Raw genomic sequence first — 18,856 nt, forward strand, 5'->3', positions numbered from 1 at the left:
ATTCATCATTAAAGCAAATTTATATTGCAGGTGTGTATATTTAAAGTAAACAGAAAAACACATTTAAATAGTGCCTTTTAATAGTCCTTTTGGAACCGCAAAATGCTGTGCAACCACGTAGTGCTGTTTTTATGCAGTGGTAAAGTAGTCACAAGAAAAACTTCCATATATCATGTTTGCTAATCCAAAAACAAAATAGCCTAAATGGCGAAAATATGAAATTAAATATTAGATGTCAGAAATATAAAGCTGGTCTTACATTTCCGGCCACAGAATCACACAGCTTTAGAGCACAGAAACAGGCCTATCGCCCAACACATCTGTGACGCCCAAGTTGCCTAAAATATGGGTCCTGCTTTTCTGCACCAAACCAATATTCTTCAAAACCTTTCTCCATGTACTTGTCCATAGGTCTTTAAAATATTGTTTTTGTATCTGCCTCAACTACCTCATCTGGCAGCATACCACATCACCATTCGACTTACCTTTACCCATTACGTTATTATACACTTCTATAAAACCACCCCTAACTTCCTGCGCCCCAAGGAATAAAGTGCTTGCCTGCCCAACCTCTCCCCACATCTCAGGGCATTGAGACCTGGCGACATCCTCATGGTGACTTTTCTCTACACTCTTTCCAGATTAATGGTGCCTTTCCTGCAGCACGGTGACCAAAACTGAACACATAATTCAAGTGCAGCCTCACACAGTACACAATGACATGTGATCATATCTTCAATATTTAATTCCCTGACTAATGAAGGCCAACATGCCAAAAGCCTCCCTCACCACTATCTACCAGTGCCGCCACTTTCAGGGAACTTTGTGCTTGTGCTCCTAGATCCCTTTGTTCAACAACACTCCCCAGGGCCCTACTGTTGACTAGTATTCCCTATCAAAATGCAACACCTCACAATTACCTCAATTAGACTCCAACTGCCATGTCAATTGACCCGTATAATCAAGATCCCATTGTAACAGTGCACTACACCACCAATTTTAGCACCATCCGCAACATACGGACCATGACACCTACATTCAAATCCAAATTGTTAATGTAGATAACGGACAGTGGACCCAGCACCGATCACTGTGGTACCCCAATTTATACTGGCCTCCAGTCTGAAGAATAACCCACTACCACCACCCTCCATTTCCCATCTTCAAGCCAATTTTGTCTCGAAGTGCTCAACTCACCCTGGATCCCATGTATTCTACCCTTCCAGATTAACCTACTATGCGCTACCCTATTAAAGGCCTTACTAAAGACCATGTGGGTAACATTCACAACACCTCCCTCATCAATCATTTTGGTCACCTTTTCAAAAAGCTCAAATTGAGGAGACGCAATTTTCCACAAACAAAGCCATGATGAGTATCCCTAATCAGTTCTTGCACATAGATCCTTTCCCTTAGAATCCCCTACAAAAACTTACCCCACCAATAATGTGAAGCTCATTAGTCGGTGGTTCCCAGGCTTTTCATACAGTGTGCAAAGAAGCCCATCGGCCCAACTTGCCCACACCGACCAACATGTCCCCTCTACTTGTACCACCTGCCAGCGTTTGGCTCATATCCCTCTAAACCTATCCTATCCATGCACTTGTCTAAATGTTTCTTAAAGGTTGCGATAACACCTGCCTCAGCTCGTTCCATATACCCATCACTCTGTTTAAAAAAAGTTACCCCTCAGGTTCCTATTAAATCTTTCCCCCATCATCTTAAACCTGTGTCCTCTGGTTCTCTCTTCCCCATCTCAAGCCAAGAGACTATGCATTTACCCGATCTGTTCCTCTCATGGTTTTGTATACTTATAAGATCGCCCCATCTTCCTGCGCTCCAAGGAATATAGTCCTAGCCTGCTCAACCGCTCCCTATAGCTCAGGCCCTTAAATCCTGACAGCATCCTCGTAAATCTTCCCAGCACCATTTCCAGCTTGACAGCATCTTTCCAAACTTAAAACAATACTCTAAATGTCGCCTCACCAACATCTTATATAACTGAAACATGACACCCCCCCCTAACTTCTATACTCAATATTCTTATTGATGATGGCCAAAGTGCCAAAAGCTTTTTAACCACCCTATCTACCCACGGTTACTTTCAAAGAATTATATACCTGCACTCTTGGATCCCTCTGCTCTAAAACACTTCCCAGAATCCTACCATGTAGGTCCTGCCCATGTTGGACTTCCCAAAATATTTCTTCCCTGACTTCCCACAATCTCTTTGTACACACTTGATCAGGAATTTATCTATTGTAATGCATTTTAAGCCTTCCAGATCTTTACTATATTCATCTTAATATTCCCAATTCACTAGTAAAACTCTGATAATCCTGCACCCTCCATACCTTCGAACTAGCAAATTATCTGGATTTTGGGTGCTACGCCTATCAATAAACCAACTCACTTTAAATTAAAATATTATGTAATAAAGAATGAAAACGGACTTGAAAACTGAACCAATGAATTTAAAGGGAACAGGAAATGTAACCTGGTGATTTCAGGTTAGGTTTCACCTTGTCAAAACATACACGCATTCCAGACGCCGGCTCCGAACTGTATTCACATTCCTGACCTCATGCTCACAACCCACCATTTCAGTCGCACATCTGGCTCACTGTCCAGTGCCACGCATGCTCCAGTCCACGTCTCACATTGCAGACCGAGCAAGCCAGGCGCCAAAATCTCAGGGCATTTGACAATCAGATACAGATTATTGGAGTTTTACTGTAAATGAGATTTCTTACTGCCTATTTAAGAAATCACTGACCTTTCACCTCTGATAGTCAACCAATCATCACATCCTTGGGTCTGTGGTATCTCGAAATAATATTACCCAATGACAAAATGTAGATCCATGGCTCGTTGAGACTGTAAAACATGTATTAAAAATGAAGGGATTAAACTCATGATGTCATTAAATGTATATGTACTTTAACATAGATGTGATTCCTGTAGCTGAGGTCACATAGTGGACATTTTGCTGTATTTTAGTTTAGAATCATTTGAATAAATAGTGGTTGTATTAGAGGTGCTTTATTCAATAACTATCTGGATCTCAGCTATAAATGATTTATGAGATGAGATGTCATGCCAGTCTTTCTCTGATAAGCACACAGAAAAGTGACAATATCTGGAACTAAATCTTAGTATGCCCACACTAACTGTGGCAGCAGATTAGACAAAATCTGCTTTAAATATAGATAAGTTTAATGTTTTTTCTTGCAGTTATTCATTCCGTAATTAAAATTAGTTGTACTAAGTAGTTCATTCTGTATCAGTGGGAGAATCACATTATGAATATGCAGATACTTTCACATTTATTGGAGCAACAGTTAGATAATTCTTAATTTTTTCCAACTTGCAAGAATGTCTTTATCTGAAGCACATGCCAAACTCAGCCTGAGACATAAAATACTGGAACAAGATGCCGTCATTGCAATTTTACTGTATGAGATTTCCACGACTGCAAGATACGGTAAAGATAGCAAAGAGTGCCTTTGAATAAAAATATTAATTTTATAGTATGATATACAAAGAATAATATGATTTATAAGTTTGGATAAAGCCCTGTTTCTATTAAAAATAGCAGGATATGAATCATGACAATGGATTAAAATGATTTATGTTAATTTCTGCAGGCGCTTCTGTACTCTGTGTGGCTCCAAATGCAGTATTTCCATTTGATCAGTGTGATGAGCACAGCTTAAATCAAAGGGATATATACTTGACACAATTCCGTCAACAACTCATACAGTTCTGCTCGACATATGCCCCTGGGATGTCTGCGCTTTTTGTTGAAGAATAACTTTGAACAAAAATTTAGATTGGCATTGTGCTAGGAATCTGCTTATTGTAATATTGCATTTTACTGAAATGTTTGAAAAATAATAAAATTTAATAAATGCCAAAACACTGATATGTCTGCACAAATAATATGGTAACAAAGGTCTTATTAGACAAATAGCAATATTTATTACATTATATTGAATAGATTGGCATTGCTATCTCATTTTAAAATCAGTTCTTTTAAAATTATTCAAACAAAATAAATAAACTGCAAAAACAAACATGAGATGCTTAATTTATTTGCTTAAGCAATTTTCTGCCACAGAAAGGCAGGTTCAAATGTGGATATCTCCTTGGGTTCAGCAGCAATCAGTCCTACAAATGGTGACCTCTACTTTTGTGGCAGTTAACTTGCACTCTACAATAGTCGAAGGACTGGGAGGCTAATAAAGATATTTCCTGCAGTTTGTAGGATATTGTTGCTTGAGTTTCCATATGCCAGGCTTATTAGGGTTAATTTGCATGGCAAAGTCCCCAGTGGAGTTGATTCCTTTTTCTTCCAAAATCGCCGGTGACGCCGATGCACAAGGTCCAACGGGCATCCGAAAATATTCCATTTTCTGAATATTGGGGCAGTTAGTTTTGGAACTGGTATCTTAATAAATAAACAAGACTAATTAGCAATACCTCCAACTGTGACATTAACTTAGCCCTGCCTTTCATTTCATTCTAAATTGTATTATATATTGTATTTATATTGTATTAAATATGTCTGACGAAATCTTATAGAATTTTTCGAGGATGTAACTAGTAGCGTGGATAGGGGAGAACCAGTGGATGTGGTGTATCTGGACTTCCAGAAGGCTTTCGACAAGGTCCCACATAAAAAATTAGTATACAAACTTAAAGCACAAGGCATTGGGGGTTCAGTATTGATGTGGATAGAGAACTGGCTGGCAAACAGGAAGCAAAGAGTAGGAGTAAACGGGTCCTTTTCACAATGGCAGGCAGTGACTAGTGGGGTACCCCAAGGCTCAGTACTGGGACCCCAGCTATTTACAATATATATTAATGATCTGGATGAGGGAATTGAAGGCAATATCTCCAAGTTTGCGGATGACACTAAGCTGGGGGGCAGTGTTAGCTGTGAGGAGGATGCTAGGAGACTGCAGGGTGACTTGGATAGGCTGGGTGAGTGGGCAAATGTTTGGCAGATGCAGTATAATGTGGATAAATGTGAGGTTATCCATTTTGGTGGCAAAAACAGGAAAGCAGACTATTATCTAAATGGTGGCCGATTGGGAAAGGGGGAGATGCAGCGAGACCTGGGTGTCATGGTACACCAGTCATTGAAGGTAGGCATGCAGGTGCAGCAGGCAGTAAAGAAAGCGAATGGTATGTTAGCTTTCATTGCAAAAGGATTTGAGTATAGGAGCAGAGAGGTTCTACTGCAGTTGTACAGGGTCTTGGTGAGACCACACCTGGAGTATTGCGTACAGTTTTGGTCTCCAAATCTGAGGAAGGACATTATTGCCATAGAGTGAGTGCAGAGACGGTTCACCAGACTGGTTCCTGGGGATGTCAGGACTGTCTTATGAAGAAAGACTGGATAGACTTGGTTTATACTCTCTAGAATTTAGAAGATTGAGAGGGGATCTTATAGAAACTTACAAAATTCTTAAGGGGTTGGACAGGCTAGATGCAGGAAGATTGTTCCCGATGTTAGGGAAGTCCAGGACAAGGGGTCACAGCTTAAGGATAAAAGGGGAAATCCTTTAAAACCGAGATGAGAAGAACTTTTTTCACGCAGAGAGTGGTGAATCTCTGGAACTCTCTGCCACAGAGGGTAGTTGAGGCCACTTCATTGGCTATATTTAAGAGGGAGTTAGATGTGGCCCTTGTGGCTAAGGGGATCAGGGGGTATGGAGAGAAGGCAGGTACGGGATACTGAGTTGGATGATCAGCCATGATCATATTGAATGGCGGTGCAGGCTCGAAGGGCCGAATGGCCTACTCCTGCACCTAATTTCTATGTCTATGTTTCTATGTATTATAACCTTCCAGCTATCCCCATTAACTAACTGACCATTAATTAACTGTTAATTCATTCTCCAAGATTCTCCTACCTCTGGTTCTATTTCAAGTTTTTGCTAAAAAAATGTTGTAAGACAGTAGGAAAATCTGTCTCCACTTAACTACCAGAATACCCTCTGAAAGTCACTCGAGTAAAATAAATAAGAATAAAACGGCCACACATTGAATGTTACCGTTCACGTCCTCTCAATTCAACAGGATGGCTCTGATCTGTCCGATCGCTTTCAAAACGAATTTAATGCCTTAAAACAGTGTAGATCTCTCTCTCTCTCACATTGTACACTTCTCCTAATGTAGCAATTTTTCAAGTCTTTTCAAAACACGTGAATTATTTTATTTTTGAGGCAAATTTAGCCTTCTCTCCTTTTGAACATTAACCAAGTGGTTCATTACTTTTTGAATCAGGAACTTGGAAGATAGGTAGAGCATGTTTCCCCTCAAACTGCTAAACATGTATCAGAGAACTGCTCATGGTACCATTTTTCTTTTAGCCATTCTTTCCATCATGTTTTATGTCCATTATTTATTTCTTGTATCAAAATATGTGGGTCGTTACTGATATGTGGGTCGTTACTGAAATGGTTACGGAAATGTTTCTTTGTATAATAGCTTATAGGCATCTGCAGAATTCTTGATTATTATGTTATTAGCAAATCTTCTTGAGATGTTTCAGCCGGAAACAAGCCTCCCACCTCAGAAAAGGTGGCCATTGAAAACACCCACCCAAAGATCAGTGATCTAAAATCATTGATGGCAACTAGGGAGAAAGGCAAGGCATTAATTCTTGTTGTCCTACACATTTATGTCTGAACAAGTGTATGCTGGGAAGTGAACTAAAGAAATTCCACTGACAATTTGAGTCACTAATTGATACAAACTTTAAGTTTGTATCTAAAAGCTGTCAAATGAACATGATTGATGATGTTCTGATTTACAATTTTGACAGCTTATTAACATTAACTAAATTTCAAAGCATAGTGAAGCTAAAATAAAGATCAATATAGCACAGTGGCAGTTTCAGTGCAATAAAATATATAATTAAAAGGCTGTCCAGCTGCATGTATTGATGGTAACTGGGAGTTTAAGTGCAAATTAATTCAGGGCCACGTCCAGCAAACAGAATATTGCCTGCAGTAATTTTGTGCCCAAACATTAATTTGATGGTACTTACATTTAATTCTTCAAATATACAAATCACACTCTTCATTAAATTAAAATGTTGATCTCAATACAAAATCATATATAAAACATAGAGCAGTACTGCACAAACAGGGTTTTCAACCCATAATATCTGATTGCAAGGTCCTGATGGCAAGACATCTTTCTGCCTGCACATAATCCATATCCCTCTATGCCAAACACATCCATGTGCATAACCATAATCATTTTAAACTCCACAATCGTATCTGCCTCCACCACCATTCCCGACAGCACATTCCAGGTACCCACCACCCTCCGGGTTAAAAATGTTCCCCATACGTCTTTAAACTTTGCCCCTCTCACCGTAAACATATGCTCTCTAGTATGACATTTGACATTTCCATCCTGGGAAGTATGTTCTTACTATCTACCCTATCAATGTCCCTCAATTTTATGTACTTCCAAGGAAGACTCTCCACAACCTCTGTATTCTAAAGAAAATAATTCAAGTATGTCCAACCTCACCTTGTAGCTAATACCCCCTAAACCAGGCATCATTCTGGTAAACTACCTCTGTATCCTTCTCAAGGCCACACATCCTTCCTGTAATGGGACAACTAGAATTGCACACAATCCTCCAAATTTGACCAATGAAGGCAAGCCTACCATATGCCTTTTGTTTTTAACCACTCTACCACCATCTACTTGAATGAACAGCTGAACATGATAGGTGATCTCATTGCGATGTACAAGATACTTGAGGTACATCAATACATTAAATCTGTGAGGATGTTTTCCCTGATGGGAAGAGTGTAGAAATAGCAATTGTAGCCCAAGTATAAACAGTTCAGCCACTGAAGATTGATGCTGGGAGGAATTTCATAATTTTAAATCTTTGGGATTCACAATCATAGGGGGTTGTGCAATATCGTAATATGTTCACTTGAGACTGAGATAAAACATCTTTGGACTGCAGTGGAATCAGTCAAGGGAATCAGGATTGGGGACTGGGCATGAAAGGGAATGACAGCCAAAGATCTTACATAATGACAGTGGTAGACCAAATGGCTGATTTCTCTTCATTAATCAGTTCAAAGACCATAAACTTGGCATTTTGGTATCGGTTTATTAGTGGATTGATATTTTATTTTTAGATGTCTGCTCCTTAAGTGCTTATGATAAAGGGCCTGCTATTGGTATATGTTAATTATTTATCACTCCACAATAAAATTGTATGATTCACTAATGTTGATTAAGTTGTGAAAAGAGAGGTAAATTAATCCCAAAATTATTGGCATCTCAAAGGGGAAAATACTAGCTTATCAAAGTATTTACTGAATTAAAAACTAACTAATCAGTGGTGGGATGAGAGGTTTAAAACACAGGATGTTAAAGGCTACTTACATATTTAGTACTGCTCTGGGATTATAATTTTGATGCATCTTGAAACATTTTGTAACCACACTACTAATACCACATTACCACAACTAATACCACAATATTTTAAAATTATGAGACATCTAGAGGGTGAAAATTAGTACAATTTATCTAGAAGACATCTAGAGACGGTGAAGAGGAAGAACAATTTTTCTAGAAGAAATCTAGGGACGGTAATTAGAAGAAAGTTAGAACAGTGCAGCAGAAGAACAGGTCTTTCAGCTCACAATGTCTGTGCCAAACCTGATGCCAAGACTATCCCCCATCGGCCTGAACGTAATAGATATCCCTCCATTCCCTGTGTAGTAGCCATTTAGTTTAACTCAGTATGTTATAACTATAACCAGTTACCTTTAAATTTTATCTGCCTGTAATTATGTGGGTGTGATTTATACGTAATCTGAGGCGTGTTTGCGACTGGGATTCTGGCGCAGAGGAGTTTAGTTGAGTAGGAATGTGCTCTTTTCATTAGAGGTTTGATGTGACTTGGTCCAGTGGAAAAAAATGGACATGATGGAGGGATGGAAAGTAACTGCCCGGAAACATACAAAATACATTGAGAACCCATGCTTGCAGAAATCTTTGAAAGAAAGGCGAGACATTTGCATACTGCAAAATTTGTAGGCTTCACATTAGCATTACATGTGGTGGAAACAATTACATTAAAAAACACACTGAAAAGATAAAGCACATTGAAAATGCTGAGACAGTTTCAATGTCGCGCCCGCTAGCTTTAAGGTTGCCTCTCGCTCAGTCAGAAGACTTCAGTGTTGTAAGAGTTGAAGTAATGTTCTCAGATTTTCCCTAATGTTTCCTGACAGCAAGATCGCACAAAAGTACTCCTGCGCTAGGACAAAGACAAAACATATTCTCAAATCTTTGGCTAATGAAGATGCCAGAAATCTAGCTCAAAGTATGAAACAAAGTGTCTTCAGTGTTGCCACGGATGGGAGCACAGATATGGATGCTGTAAAGCTGTACCCAGTTCTGGTCAAAACATTCGACAACAATGTTGGACAAGTTAAAGTCAACCCGCTGTCTGTAATGGAATGCTCTGAACGTTCCACGGCATTCAAAGTTTTCAATATTCTGAATGAAGAACTGGCATCATGGGGAATCCCCTGGTCGAAATGTGTAAGCTTCGCTACAGACAATGCCACCGTCATGGTCGGAAAGCACAATGGTGTAGCCACCCACATACGAGCACAGAATTCAAATGTGTACATTATGGGATGTCCTTGACATCTGATGCACATTTCTGCCCAGAGAGGAGCAAAATGTCTTAGCTACCAAATCGATGATCTGCTTGTGGTGACTATCTCGTCAAAAGTCAGCTAAGGCACCAAGCCGTCATTCAGCTCCAACAGGAACATGGGGTGGAAATACAGAAGCATGTGTCAACACGGTGAGTACATTTGTTCTGTTTTTTAAGAAAAACGTAGAATGTAGAAATTTAATCTTACCAAACTTGGTTTAGTGCCATGTTGGTTATGTGGACAATGTTAGATACTTAGACTCTACACCTATTTTAAATTTTCATTATTTCCTTGATTTAGTCATTTTTATTTTTTTTTTACACATTTAGGTGGTTATCACTACACAAAGCAGTCTGTCGTCTTCTTGACAACTAGGGTCCACTGGAGGACTTTTTCAAGAATGAAAACGAGAACAAGTCTAAGAGAAAGGCTGAACCTGATGCAACCTTTCCAAGGAAGAAGAGTAAGAGTACAAGTTCAAGCACACAGCCAAAGACTGCAACCTCTACCTTGCGCAAGAGTACAAATTCAAGCACACAGCCAAAGACTGCAACTTCTACCTTGCCCAAGAGCACAAGTTCAAGCACACAGCTTAAGCAGTTTGACCTTTTGCGATATTTATATCGTAAGGACGAGCTGACCAAACAGCATGGAGGGGCTGAGGAAATAGAGAAAACAATTGTTAAACCAAAGACTAGCAGCGTCAACCAAAAAGACCGGTGGGAGTCAAAGCACAACACATGCACAACAACCATCAAATCCTCAACCGAAGTCACGTTTGATACATCAGCAGCTGAGTGACCCAAACTGTAAACTGTTTTTGAAGGCAGCGATACCATTCTTTGAGCATCCAAACCAGGTTAGTTGACATGTAGAGTAAAGGGCCTGTCCCACGAGCATGCGACTCCACGCGGCAAGCGCAACCTAACGTGGCCGCTTGAGCCGTACGGCCTCGTGGGGCCGGTACCACTTCGATCGCCGGAGCCGTATGGAGTTGTGCGGAGCTGGTCCCGACATAGCGTGGGGCTCCGAAAAACTGACCGTGTTCAAAAATTCCGCACGGCAACGGCCTGCCGGCCCGCAGCCGCCTCGACGCCGTACGCACTGCCTCGACAGGCGCACGCAGCTTCTCGACGCAGTACACAGCGTCTTGACGCCATACGCAGCTTCTTGACGCTGTACATCACGCGCGGACTTCGCTCGAACTTCACGCCACTCACTCGACCTCCGCGCGCCCCCCGCTTCCGGTTTGGTCGTGCTCGCCGCATGCAGGTGGGACCGGCCCTGTACGGGAATCACTCGACCTCCGCGCGGCCCCCGCTTCGGGTTTGGTCGCACTTGCCGCATGCAAGTCGCATGCTCGTGGGACAGGCATTGTTTTTATTGTTGATGCTAATGATTTTTTATTGTTACGGGATTTTATTATTTTGTTTGATATCACTTAATTTATTGTTTATGTGCATGTTTATAAAATTAATATTTTAAACATTACTTATTGATGCATGCTTTTGATCAAAATGTTATTTTTGTTGACTCATGCTTTAACTAATCCCATATTGTATGATTGACATACAATGTACATTTGTTTTAATTTGTTTTCAGTTGTACATTGTTTAAGTTAGATCATTGATCCTTTACATTCTCATTTGCATGTGACAGGTACTGCAGAGGGATGAACCCCAAATACACAACATTCATCACATCTTGCTGAGCCAACTGGCTACTCTGCTGACAAAGTTCATAAAACCAGGTGCAATTGCCTTTAAAGTGATGTGAGAAAACTGGACGAATGACAAATCAATCCACAAAGAACAGTGACATCCAAATTGGATATGTCAAGCTTTCCTCAATGAAAACAAGGACAAACTCGACACAGCAGGTTTCTACAAAAGTGTAAAGAAATTCTACACAGCAGCTGCAACATACATTATCCTTTTCATGATGAGCTCCTTGTCAACTCCACAGTTGTAGATATCAAAGACGGGTTGAATGTGAAGTTTGAGTTTGTAGAGTACTTTGTCAAGCACTTTGGTCTAGTTCAATCTGAATGTATGGATTAGCTTCAGTCAGAGTTCAATCTCTATCAGATCGACAGAGACATCCACTACAAGATGGCGTGCGCATTGACAGGCAGTGGCATGAAATTGGGGAAATGGAAGACATGATATCCAGGAAGAAGAAGTACCCACTTATAACCACAGAGATGAAATCAGTGCTGGTCATCTTTCATAGCAACACGGACTGTGAACATGTATTCAGTATTGTGGGCAAAAACAAAATAAAGAGCCTCCATGAACACTGAAACAGTGAGCTCATTAATTACACAGATTGGCGTTGGCAAGCAGCAATCAGACCTGTTATTCAACATCATATGCCAATGATGTTCTCAGAAGATGCAAGAAGGCTACATATGAGGCCCTCAAAGCTGGAAAGAGAACCAGTTATTTTGTTTATGAAGGAACTGCATGCAGATGGTGGAAAATCGAAAGTAGACAAAAATACTGGAGAAACTCAGCTGATGAGGCAGCATCTATGGAGCGAAGGAAGGCGATGTTACGGGTCGAGACCCTTCTTCAGATTGATGTGGGGATGGGGCGGGAAGAAGAAAGGAGGAGGTGGAGACAGTGGCCAGTGGGAGAGCTGGGAAGGGGAGGGGGAAAGAAGGAGAAATCAGGGACCTCCTAAAATTGGAGGTCAATGTTCATACCACTGGGGTGTAATCTACCCAAGCGATATATGAGGTGCTGCTCCAATTTACGGTGGGACTCACTCTGGCCATGGAGGAGACCCATGACAGAAAGGTCGGACTCCGAATGGGAGGGGAAGTTGATGTGTTGAGCCACCGGGAGATCAGGTTGGTTATTGCGAACTGAGCGGAGGTGTTGGGCGAAGCGATCGCCAAGCCTACGCCTGGTCTCACTGATGTAGAGCAACTGACACCTCAGTTCTTTAGTTTAGTATGGTCAGCAATATCCACAGATGCTATTTCATTTTGTTTCTTTAATTAAATTAATCAAATACATGTGTCAAAAAAAACTTGTTTCACTACTTTAAAAAACCCTTAAAATCCTGGAGCTACGGCGGGCCCCTGGACCCCACCGGGCGCTCACACTCCGTCACTCATTTTTCATTTTCAAATGTTGGCAGGTATGCAATTAAGAATTTGCTCATTCCTGATTATTATGTTTTGCCCTGCAATCGAATTAGGGTTATAAAAAAGGAAAATTGAGATATCCTAACTTTACGAAAGCAGTTTGCTTATGTCTCATTCATGCACTATCGCACAGGTTACCCACAGATGAGGAGATGTACATTGGGTTATTCAGCACTGCTTTCTGTAACAAACATTCCCTGCTTCTGTGTTCAGTCAGGCTGTCGCTATAGCAATCATCAGGGCACAGGTAACGGCATCTGGTGCAAGCGTGCTGCTAACCGTTAGTGCAATACAGCTCATCAAAAATCAATATTTGGTACTCAATGAATGTTAAAACAATTTCTCAAGGGAAACCTCTAATTCACATACAGATGTGGTTTCTGCCATGCTGGATGATTTACATTTTTTAATATCTGGATGACATTCCTTAGAAAGAATACTTATGCAGCAGCCAACATTAACTTGTTTGAAGCTATGATCGAGCAAATTGAATTTACTCTGAGATTACGACTTCATTTTAAAAGTGTCAGAACCTGCTCCAATATGTCAGCTAGTTTCATTTGATCAAAGATTTAAATTAGTACCCAATGTCTAAATTTGCATTTCATCACTAATCTTCGAGGATACTTCCCTTGCATTGTAAGCATTTCCCACCTCCAACACTATAAAAAAAGTTAATGTATTAGATAAGTGTTATTGACAGTTAATTTAAGACTTTGGAAAGTAATCTTTAATCTATTCAATCCATCTTTAATTTGAAATGTAGTTATAATATCTGACAAGAAATTCAATTACATTGCACTGTTTTGCCTCATATAGACTGCTTTACTATCTAACAAGTTACAAAAGGAACTGATCCTCATTCAATCAATGAACATCCCACATTTTTGATTCAGAAAAGATCAATTGACTGAAGACTCTGATGCTGCACCCTGCAAATAATGCAGTATGAAATCGACAGTCATTAGGCCAAGAAATGGGGAAAAAATAAACCATGTTGATCCCTTCCCAATCAACCGAAAATCAAAAAATAATTCTTACTAAGCAAATGAGTACAGACAAATAAAATCCACTCATTTGTACACTCAATAAACAAAGTCTTCTTCAGATTACAATCTTATCTACAAAATGTCATGAACTCACCAGCACGAGAAATGATTTTTTCATCGCGTCCTCATTTCCACCAATGAGGACTTGCACTTGTTAATAAATAGCAATACAGCACCTACAGAATAGAGACAATCCATCAAATGTATCCTATCTAAAGGACTGTGTGACATAATGCCCATACAAATTAAGGCTTGTATTCCAACACTGCAAATATATCTTTAGTTCAATTTGGAGAAATTGGTCGTATATCCGTAGCTGTCACTTCCAGAGATTCATGGGTTAAGCAGATTATTCTCATTTAATTTTAAATACACTATGTACTGAATGGAGACTATCAATAACTTATTACACAATTTGACCCATTTTAGCTTAAAAATATATTTTGAGTTACGAGGTTTAATGCTGGAAACTCAGAGTTAATAAGGTTTCCTCATCACATTATCGGATGGGTAAACGGCATTGGTAGTCATCATGGTTCCAGCAAAAACTTAATCTAACTCAACTAACTACTTTTAATACATTAAATTTTATAAAAATCATTTAAACACCAGTTTAGGACATTCCCCAATAGAATTCTTTGTCAACTAACTTTTACAAATCACAATAAATAAACACATAATTTTTACCTTCATATTCTTCAAAACGGGCACAACAGTAGATATCAACATCCAATCCATTCATGTTGCATTTCTTATGGTTTGTAAGACGTCTGTTGAAAATATCTGCCATGCCCAATAGGTAATATTGACAAAGAAAATAATCAATCCATTATTTTAATTTCCCAAGTTAACACAAACAGATTCAAACTTTTCTCTTCAGATGCTGATTTTCTATCTATTAAAATCTGAAAAATAGATTTTCTATCTACTTGTTTTCCATCACATTATATTATATTACTTATTCTTTTCAACACCAAATTATTTGGATACATTATACCAAGAAGAAAAATGAGCTTAAAAAGTGCTTTACGAACAGTTTGTGGACCAGCTTGAGAAGGTCATACAAAGATCAAAATATTCAACTGTGATGTTCACAGAGCAGTTTTGCCTACTTTATTTGTGTAATTCTGTGATGAAATTGGCAAGACTGGATCTACCATATGTTTTTGTAACTCCCAGCATTTACCTCACAGGTGTGATATCTGCAGCCTGCTTTTAAAGTAACATTCTCCCAGCTATAGAATGAATCCATAATGATTGGGCTGGGGAAAGGGGGAAGAAAGTTCACCAATGATGACATGGATAGGCAGGAAGAACAGTACCCATGGGAACAATGTTTAAGAGACGGGGAGGGCAAAGCAAACCTACACCCACCAGCAGGCACGCTAGACAAGAAAAATGTTTCTAGAAACAAACTTATTCTTATTGGATCACACTTTAAAAGTAGCAGGTTATAAACAATTCCATATAACTCTCAGAATACAAGTACTAGTGATGCCAGCTCAAAGTATAGAATGCAGGAATTAAGTTGATGGACTAAAAAAAAGATATTGAATACACAGTATAAAGTGGTGAATAAAGGAAGGGAAGATGAGTTACATCATTGCTTATCAAAGCTTGAAAAAGCTGGTGAAAATTAACTACAGATGAAGAAAGAAACTTTACAATCTTAGATTAAATAATGAAATAACTTAGAATAGCAATCAACAAAATGCTCCTCAAGTATATAGTTCTCTCCAGAACAAGAAACATATTCTATGGTTGTAAAAGTAATGGATAATAGCCATGAGATTAAATATTGATGTAAAAGATAAAATATAGAGAACTTTATGCCAAAAAAAGAATCTGTTGGCCATGCAGAACGGGAAAAAGTTAAATATGAAAATTATAGACAAAAGGTTCAAATTAGGCTGTATATTTAAATTACTTTCTCATACAACTGTATTTATAACAAACAAAATTAAAATTAATTTATTTTCTATCAAAAATAAACATTGATTTGGTTGTGGTCTGAAAGGGGATTTACTTAAATAATCTTCCAACCAATAGAAATCTAACCTGTAATATGGCTCACAAAATATGTTTAACGATTAATAATTATGGTATAAGGTTCATAGTTCCATTACATAGGAACACATATTCCAACACAACAAATTTGATACATCCACTGTAAGTTCATCTCAAGACTTTTGACTCAAAAAACAGTTTATAATACCGCAGAGGCAACCAAACAAAGATCCATTGAAATCTCAGCAGAAATAAATCACTGACCATTACTTTTTTCTCTTCTGTAGAGAATAGTGGCATGGTCAGATACACTGGACAGCTATGAGCATGATGGCCCTGTGGCAAGGGGCAATTTATCATCCAAATTAGAACAAACAGCTGCTACCATGATTTATGATGACACCTTCACTAGCTAGACTATAAAAGTCGCATGTCTTTTTGTAGACTAATTTATCATTTATGGAGAATTTTTGTGGCAGTGATGAAAATTAGTTTCTACAATCAGCTCTACGTGGCCATATTTAGGACAGCTCCCCATCTATGAAGTAACAATACGACTTTGACACACTCTACACCCCCCTCCCCCCACCCCAGAACAACCATAACGGGGGAGGGGGCAGGGGTTGCCTATGACCTGCTTCTCTGTTCAACATCATGGCAATACTTGGCCTCAGAGCTACCTTCCTGTCCAACCCTCACATCTTTCACTTTTTTACTAACTGACCCTACCCACAGCAATAAATACTCCAGCCTCAACTATACTTAAAACTCAGTGTCTACACCAAATTGGCTGAAGAATTCCAAAGATTCACACTCACAAAAGGTTTTTCATTTGCAACCTCAATGGTGGGTCCCATATCCTGAGCCTCTGAACCCTTGTTCAAAACATTCCACCAGGAGAAATATCTTCTTGCCACCTACCATGTCAAGTCTCCTCAAATTTTCACACCTATATATTAAAACAGTACACGATAGATAGGCGGCACGACTCTCGTCAGCAGCGGCCTCTGCAGCCCGTCTGCGTTTTTATTATTTTTTGTCTATGTTTTTATGTAGTTTTTGTTATTTTTTGTTGGGGTGTGTGTGTGGGAGGGAGGGGGTAACTTTTAATCTCTCCCTGCACGGGAGACCCGACCTTTCTTTGTCGGGTCTCCGTTGTCGTTGGGGCTGCAACGAGGAGCGCCTCCAACAGGAAGACCGGGGGCTCTGGTGCCGACGACTCACCTCACCGTCGGGGAGCTGGCCGAGTCCAGAGCGGGTGGAGCGGTGGTGGAGTGCTGCTGCGGCCCGACCTCCGGAGATTCGGAGATGCAACTGGATGGATACCGCTTTTCAGGGCTCCCGCAACGGCGACTTCTGCCGCCCGAGTTGCGGGGTCGAAGAGCTCCTGGAGCGGGGCCTCACAGCACCGCCCCGCGCGGCTTGGAATGGCCGCGGGACTCTGCGAGCGCACGCCGGGGGCTCCAACATCAAGAACCCGGTGTGCGACCTTGCACCACCCAGCGTGGCTTTAATGGCCGCGGGACAATTGCCATCGCCAGTCGGGGGCTTTGACTTTGACATCTGGGGGGGGGGGGGGGGGGGGGGAAAGAGTGCAGTGGAGAGATAAGTTTTTTGGCCTTCCATCACAACAATGTGATGGATGTTTATGTAAATTATGTTGTGTCTTGGGTCTATTTGTTTGTAATGTATGGCTGCAGAAACGTCATTTCGTTTGGACCTCCCTGGCTTGCTGGATTCCCTTAGTGTAAGTAGAACGTGCAAGTGTGAAGTCGTGCTTGCAATGTAGTTAATAAAGTCTTTGGATCTTTATCTTGGTGCAAGGCTTCTGTTATTGTATGGTCATCACTCAACATGGTGTCAGAGTGTACGGACTTACTCCTCGATTCATTATATTGTTCTTTTATTAGTTTGTTATTTTTCTACTGTGTACAATGGCTTCTGCTCTCAAGAAACCAGAGATCTTGGTGTTTGATGCAGATCTTACAGAACGATGGCGTGCGTTTGAAGACGATTTTTCAATCTACATTGATGCTGCATACCCTACGGCTGATCCTGCTCTTGACACATTTTAGCTTAAAAATATATATTTTGAGTTACGAGGTTTATTGCTGGAAACTCAGAGTTAATGAGGTTTCCTCATCACATTATCGGATGGGTAAACGGCATTGGTAGTCATCATGGTTCCAGCAGTCAGGTGATTGTGAATTGAAAAGGATAAACAAGTGATGATGTTTCCATACAATTGCTGCCCTTGTCACTTGACATGGTGGATGTTACAGCTCGAGAAGTACTATAAAAAAAACTTAAGTGACTGGGTGACTGCAGACCATCATGTAGATGCTGCATATGAAACAGTGAGCAGGGCAGAAGGAGTGAACATTCAAGGTGATCTGTGGGCTGCCAATCAAACAGATTGTATTGCATTGAATGAGGGAGATGATTGTTGCAGCTGTACTCATTTAAGCATGTAGAATGTGTTCCGCTACATTGCTCTCCAACACCTTATTGTTAGTGGAAAGTCAAAGGTGAATCTTTGAATGTAGAAAATCCAATGCCTGGTATGTTCAGTGCCATGGTAATTATGTATCTAGTTTGTGATCAATGATGAAACCCAAGATGTTGCCAATGGAGGATTTGGCAATCACAATGTCATCAAATAGCAATAGAGGTGGAAGATTACCTGTGTTGGGGATGGCCGATGCTTTCTTCAACTTCTCAAATGTTATTTAGATCTTTACAGCCAAGCCCCAATGTTGTTCAGGTTTGTAAAAGGCATGTACTGCTCATCCACTGTGGAGAAAATAGAAATGGTCATTACTCTGATCATTCATGTTTCTAACGTAAAGATGAAGCCATTAAAGATGATTGGGCCTGTGACACTGCTCTGTGGGATCCCTGCCACAATCACAGAAATGAGAATA

At 40.1% G+C, this 18,856-nt stretch overlaps 1 protein-coding gene and 1 long non-coding RNA gene across 5 annotated transcripts in view; one reads left to right on the plus strand and one right to left on the minus strand.

The window, feature by feature from the left end:
* Positions 1-4,533, plus strand: part of mcmdc2 (minichromosome maintenance domain containing 2) — a 30,859-nt gene extending 26,326 nt beyond the window's left edge. The window contains exons 13-14 of the mRNA XM_055634407.1: positions 3,375-3,484; positions 3,648-4,533. Coding sequence (XP_055490382.1) covers positions 3,375-3,484; positions 3,648-3,814 — 277 coding nt within the window. The 3' untranslated portion in view covers positions 3,815-4,533. The remainder of the gene's footprint in view (positions 1-3,374; positions 3,485-3,647) is intronic.
* The window catches only part of LOC129696477 (uncharacterized), a 39,217-nt gene that overhangs the window by 14,152 nt on the left and 6,209 nt on the right, over positions 1-18,856 (minus strand). For all 4 annotated transcript variants that reach the window (XR_008723328.1, XR_008723329.1, XR_008723327.1 and 1 more), the window contains 4 exons: positions 18,616-18,725; positions 14,613-14,708; positions 14,020-14,101; positions 2,777-2,877 (listed from right to left, as the gene is read on the minus strand). This is a non-coding gene — a long non-coding RNA (uncharacterized LOC129696477). The remainder of the gene's footprint in view (positions 1-2,776; positions 2,878-14,019; positions 14,102-14,612; positions 14,709-18,615; positions 18,726-18,856) is intronic.

The sequence above is a fragment of the Leucoraja erinacea genome, chromosome 4, assembly GCF_028641065.1.
Source record: "Leucoraja erinacea ecotype New England chromosome 4, Leri_hhj_1, whole genome shotgun sequence".
Classification (NCBI taxonomy): domain Eukaryota; kingdom Metazoa; phylum Chordata; class Chondrichthyes; order Rajiformes; family Rajidae; genus Leucoraja; species Leucoraja erinaceus.